The sequence below is a fragment of the Carlito syrichta genome, unplaced genomic scaffold, assembly GCF_000164805.1.
Source record: "Carlito syrichta isolate Samal-C Ts95f unplaced genomic scaffold, Tarsius_syrichta-2.0.1 Scaffold303106, whole genome shotgun sequence".
Taxonomy (NCBI): Eukaryota; Metazoa; Chordata; class Mammalia; order Primates; family Tarsiidae; genus Carlito; species Carlito syrichta.
This window is the reverse complement of record NW_007247202.1, coordinates 373,020-379,298: the sequence shown is the minus strand read 5'-3', so window position 1 is coordinate 379,298 and position 6,279 is coordinate 373,020. Positions and strand designations below refer to the sequence as shown.

Sequence of the window (6,279 nt, the reverse complement as noted above, 5' to 3'; positions counted from 1 at the left end):
GAAACTGTAATCTGGAAAAAATTACTGTTTCCAGCTCAAAGCTAAAGAAGTGAAACTTGCTTTACTGCTTGCAAAGAAGTCCCCAAGTTTGAACTTGGTATCCGCCGTCTGCAACAGATACTCTCATCTAGGATGAGCGGCAAAACAGTAAGTTCATCAAATTCCTCTTTCCTTAGCAATATTTTTCTAACTATATTTGACTATTTCCTAATCATGCTGCCTTACCTTAGGCAAGTGGCTTTTCTCCCTTTTCCAACTTGAAAAACACATCATTTCTCAGACTGCTGCGAAAGGCCCACCTACCAACTCTCTTCTTTCTGTACACATGCTGGATGTGGGGGTTTCCACTTTACACCATGAGCTGTGTGCGCTTCTTAGCACACCTATCCCATACTGAATTGTGGGAACCTAAGAAGTGTCTCTCAGTGTCCATACGAACTTGAAAGCAATAGTGGCTGCAGATGCTGATTTCTGAAAGTGAATGACAACTCAGCTTTAGCTGCATTTGAATCACCCAAATCCAATCAAATCTGAATCAGGTAGAGGTCTGTCAGAGGCACACTCTGAAATTACACACTAAGCAGACTGTTACTGTAAGGAGGGCGCCTTTAAGTGGAAAGGTAACATTCAGGCTGCCTCCCTCCTAGCTCTCATACTATGACACGCACTGGGCCTGGGCTGACATGGTCCTCTATTACTCTTGCCTAAAGAATGAAGAGTCTGTTGGCTGAGCTTGAAGAGTCCCTGTCCCGAGGGATTCACTCTGTCACTGAATGTCAAATACTGGTAAGGTGCCTGGGTAAGGGCAGAGTGTAGGGATCTACAGTCTGCAGCTACATGGAAAGACCATGATGGAATGAGGCAATGTTCTTTCTTTCTTTGTTTTTTAGAGACAGGGTGCTGCTCTGTTGCCGGTGCTGCTCTGTTGCCCGTGCTGGACTTGAATTTCTGGCTCAAGCGATCCTCCTGCATCAGCCTCCCAAGTAGCTGGATCTACAGGCATGTGCCACTGTGCCCACCTGGAGGCAACAATTCTTAAGTCTCTGCTGGTTATCCCAGGGCTGTTTAATAAATGTTCTCATGTTTCAACAAGGCCATCCAAACATATTTTCTTGAAAGTAACATTTATTTATGATCTTTACTGGTAAAACAGTTTCAAACAAATTCAGAACAGGTTTTCACATTTTTAGCCTGAGTGCAAAGACATTATGTCATGCGGGAAATAAAAAGCTTATCCAGTGGAGTTGTCCCCTGATGCACCTACATACATATTAGGGTGCTCAGGTAGAAGATTTATGTGACAGAAATCTGCTCAGAAATCTGCTTGAAAAAGACATGACTTAAACCTCATATAAGGTTTTTCTGTAACATAAATATACTTAGACAACTTATTTCAAATTCTTTAATTTCAAAACAAAACACCCCAAGAATCAACTATCCTTTAAATAAAAAAAATAATCAATTTATACTCTTCTTAAAAGAACTCCAACAATTTAAAATAAGTTCCAATTCCATATATATATGTACATTTATAACTTAGGTGCTCTTCTGCACTATATACTTTAATTCATGCAACAGTGACGGAGGGCTGGACCAGGGGTCTACAGGGGCCTTTCTGAGAATGCTGTGTAGCTCCTGACTCTGGCGAAGAACAAGGGGGTATACATCTTGTCGATCTCAAAAGCACTGACTGCAGTTTCACCAGTTGATCTGGAAAGAAAGCACATTTTACAGTACAAGGAAATTTCAGCTCATTTAAATCCTTGCTTATTGGTGGGGGGGTTATTTTATGCTTCAGTCTTTTTTATTTTAATTCATCTCATTAGATTACAGATAATATAATATACAGATAATTTCATGTTGTAGAAAATTTGAAAGCTTAGAAAGGTATTTTTAAAAAGCCCTCATAATTCCACCACCCAGAGCCATATGAAGTACTTTCTTCTAGCATTTCTTAAAAAAAAAATCATACTCTATTAGTAATTCTTCTTTTTTTCATTTAACAGTATATCATGTGTATTTCCTCACATCATTAAACATTTTCCATTAAACTTTTTTTTTTTTATCCGAGTCTTACTCTGTCACCCAGGCTGGAGTACAGTGGCACACTCACAGCCATGGCAGCTTCGACCTGCTGGGCTCAGGTGATCCTTCCACCTCAGCCTTCCAAGTAGCTGGGACCATAGGCACATACCACCATGCCCAGTTAATTTTTTGATTTATGTAGAGACAAGATCTCACCAAGTTGCCCAGGCTGGTCTCAAACCCCTGGACTCAGGCAATCCTCTTGCCTTGGCCTCCCAAAGTGCTGGGTTTACAGGCATGAGCCACTGTGCCCAGCTGGCTGTAGACATTTTAAGGCTCTTGTTAAAATGTGTTTCAGAGAGAATTCTATCCCAAGAATTTAATGATTTAATATGTACATGACCAACAGCATAATTACAGGCAGGGGAAGGGGACGTAGGTGAGAAATTATGCTACCAAAGCCCCTACAGGAAGAGAAACAAACAAAAGCAGAGAATTATTTTATAAACTTTATAAACATTATAAGGAAATCAATGTGATCACTAGCAGCTACACATAATGCCTACTATCATGTTCTTTTTCTTTCTAAAAAAAAGAAGCTTTTCTAATGGGTCAAGCATGACCCACAGTCATCATTCGTTTGGTTCTACTTCCGGGTTTAGTTTCTTTCTTTGAAAAGTGGGAAAAGATAGCTGGGTGCAGTGGCTCAAGTCTATAACCCCAGCACTTTGGGAGGCAGAGGTGAGAGAATTGCTTGGGCCAAGGGGTTCGAGACCAGCCTGGACAACTTGGTGAGACCTCATTTCTACAATAAATAAATAAATTAGCCAGGTGTGGTGGTACACGCCTATGGTTCCAGCTACTTGGAAGGCTGAGGCAGAAGGATTGTATGAGCCCCGCAGGACGAGGCTGCGGTGGCCATGAGTGTGCCACTTTACTCCAGCCTGGGCGACAGTGAGACTCCGATTCACAAAGAAAAAAAAAAAAAAAAAAAGTAGAAAAAAATTCCCCTGCATTGCAGAGGTCATAGTAGGATTGGTAGGTAAAGGTGAGAAGGAGAAACCCTCTTTCTCAGTTGTCAAGGACCTTCCAAATGAGTGGGGGAAAGTTATCTACAAGGTAGAAATGTGTCCAAGAAAGTTTACAGCAATGTGGTCAAGGTTGCAGAGGTTAAAGGAAGCTGATCTCAAAACTCAAGCCTCTCTAAATTTTGGATTCAATTGGAACGAAGAACTCCAGCACACGCCAATATTCTCTCAAACCCTAATATCCAAACAAACTGATATTTCACTTCCCTGGTTCCCTTTGTGATTTTACGTATTTCTGCACTGCTCCTCTCTCTCTCACCCTCTTCAGTCCATTAATTATTTCATACAGGTAGATCCTACATCATAGAACAGAGACCTTACATAGGAATATCCTAACAGATTTGGTTTTGAAATACCAAGATACTATTGTTTAGTAGACTTACTTTCCCTAACTACAATTTCAGAAAAACCAGTGCCTAATCCCTGAGAATGAACCAAATGAAAGAGAAAAATGACAGGACTGAACTGTGAGAATAGAGAAATAATCTAGCATTTCAAATTGCCTTGAATGAGTCCATGAATGAATAACACGTGGACAGGGACAGCTTAGTGCTAAGTCCCACTCTGCCATGGAATGCTGCTTTCATTTCCAAAGTGGTGGTCCCAATCATATCCCCACAGGCACTGTGTGAGTTCTGATGCTCTATTTCCCTGGTCACACTAGTCTTTTCCATTTTGGCCATTTTCTTTGGTTGGTAGTAGTAGTATTACTGTGGTTTTGCTTTGTAATGTAAACTCTGAGGAATTCAAAACATATCTGAGTTTCCTAAGCTAGATATGAAATATACATTTATGCCGTAACCTTATTTTTATTGCATTCACCTACTTGTAAGTGATGTGACAAGAATGATGTATCCAGATGAGTTTGTTGAACCTCTGGTGGCCACTGGAACACAGCTGTAGCCCCACATGAAAACTCTGATCTGCTTCTTGTACAGGAACACGACGAAAATATCTATATTTGTAGTCATGTGGTTTCTGCAAAAGAAAAGGTACATAAACTATAATGAAATGTTACCTCACATACATAAACGTTAACAGAAATATATTATGCAAGAATGAGACTAAAAGTAATGTATTTGCAGGCAGTAAAGAATTGTCTTAGAAAGGGATTGGCAGCAGTAGAAAACTGTCAGGGGAGCATGGGGTGGGACTGGCAGTTGAGGGAAACTGCCAGGGGAGGGAGGGGCACACCTCATTAACAAGGGTAACTGCATAATGAACATTTGCATACCTAACCCTGAATTGTACCCCACACCTTTAAAATTTTTTTAAAAAGGAATAAATAAATTTTAAAAAAGAGTTGCCCTGGTATCACATGAGGATGTATATGAGTACCTTGGAAAATGTTAAATACTCTAAAAATATCAGGTTTACCCTCATCATCATTTCAGTTAATCATCACAATAACCCTAGGTGTTAAATGTGACTGCACTATTTCCATTTACTAGCTAAAGAAATGAAAGATCCAGGGAGGCCAAATTTGTCAATCAAAGTTCATAGTTTCAGAGATGAGAACTAAAACTTTTGTCTCTTACCTCTAAGCCTAGTATTTCCTTCTACTAGAAAGCACTTGGGAATTTTTGGGGGGGAAAGTAATAAATTGGTGAAGGCTGCAGAAAAACAAAGTATAACTTATCTTTTGTAATAAAAATACAATGGTCAATGGAAAAATAGCTGTCACATGGTTCATTAGAATCACACTTCTGCAAATGCTGCTGTTCAAAGCACAAAAATGTAAATACTATGAATGTCCTCATATGTCAATATTCTGAAGAGAAAAGTTCCTAAACTCTTTTATTAGATAAAACCTAAGCACCTAGGGCCTCACAAGTCTCCAGTTTTGACCTCAGGGAACTCACGGTCATAGTCAAAGTAACTACTAATATCTCTATCTCTCAGACTGCTGCCCAGATACATGAGCCTATCAGAGGAAAGTGGAGAAGCCAGCAACAGGACTCCCGGATGAAACCCTGCCACAACCATCTCGATACATGGTGCTGGAGAAGAGGGATGTCTACAAGAGAAATCTCTATCAGAACCTATTAATCATAAAGGCAACAGGCAAGTATTTATTCTAGCTATCTCACAACTGACTTTCTGGGTATATATATATTATGGTGTTTAATCAGAATTTTAAAAGTGCATATGAAGAAAAGCTGCGAAAAAATTAGAAGTTAAAGCACTCTAGAATGTGGTAATATCCATAATAATCTTTGCTTGGCATTCTTTTTCTCCTTTAGCAAGAAGAGCTATAATAAAATGATCTTACTTTAGCTTATTTCCAGAAGAAAATGAAGTTCTAAGAATATCCTTGTAAAAGAATTATCCATATGAGCTAATTTAGGAAGGGGGGAAAAAAAACCCATGATTCAACCTGAGAAGAGCCAAAAAAAAAATATTCAGGTAGAGTTGTATTAGTTATTTCACACAAGATCTTGGCTTTACATTTTCATATGCAAAAACACTGGACCAGGTAAGGACACCAAACAGAGAAAAACAAGCTGATCTCCCACGACATGCTAGAAGTGAATGTATGTTCTGTGTAACAGTATAAATAATGAGACAGTATTTTTTGTTCTTTCTAATTGAAAATGCTTGAATGAACAGGGTATTAAAATAAGAAGAAAGCTGTTAGTTCTGCCTTGCATACTTACTTCTTCTTTTTTCTTAGTTATTACAGCAAATACTTTGGTCTGATTGTCTGTATCTTGTGACAAGCGATAATGACCCAGTAGAATGGCGTCAGTTCTAAAAATAAAAACATTTTAAATCTAAGTGTGTTAATCAGTTATGACAACTGTGTTTACTTGATTTGCCTGAGAAGAATCAGCGAGGCTGAGTCAACCTCAATCCCAGACCCCAGAGACTCCCAAAGAGACTCTCCAAGGAGAAGCCCAGGAATGGGTAGTTTTCACAAGTGCCCCCCAAGAAATGCTTTATTAATCATCCAGTATTAAGTCAACAAAGCATATAAAATGTGGACTGGATGAATCCAGAGAAAGAGCCCACCTGGCATTCCTTGTTCTTAAGCGGGGAACGATGGTCTGAGGCTCTTCAGGGGTCGTCAGCATCATCACATGGCCATCAGGAAAGAACCTTATGTACCTGTGTAAGAAGGAAGAGAACACCACACACACCACACACACAAAGTATAAAACATGAC

General features: G+C 39.4%; 1 protein-coding gene across 3 annotated transcripts in view; it reads right to left on the bottom strand.

Annotated features, from left to right (window-relative positions):
- Nucleotides 1-1,105: 1,105 nt before the first annotated feature.
- Nucleotides 1,106-6,279, bottom strand: part of FBXO9 (F-box protein 9) — a 36,444-nt gene continuing 31,270 nt past the window's right edge. For all 3 annotated transcript variants that reach the window (XM_008057697.2, XM_021712155.1, XM_021712156.1), the window contains 4 exons: nt 6,126-6,221; nt 5,771-5,864; nt 3,940-4,091; nt 1,106-1,710 (listed from right to left, as the gene is read on the bottom strand). In XM_008057697.2, coding sequence (XP_008055888.1) covers nt 1,602-1,710; nt 3,940-4,091; nt 5,771-5,864; nt 6,126-6,221 — 451 coding nt within the window. In that variant the 3' untranslated portion in view covers nt 1,106-1,601. The remainder of the gene's footprint in view (nt 1,711-3,939; nt 4,092-5,770; nt 5,865-6,125; nt 6,222-6,279) is intronic.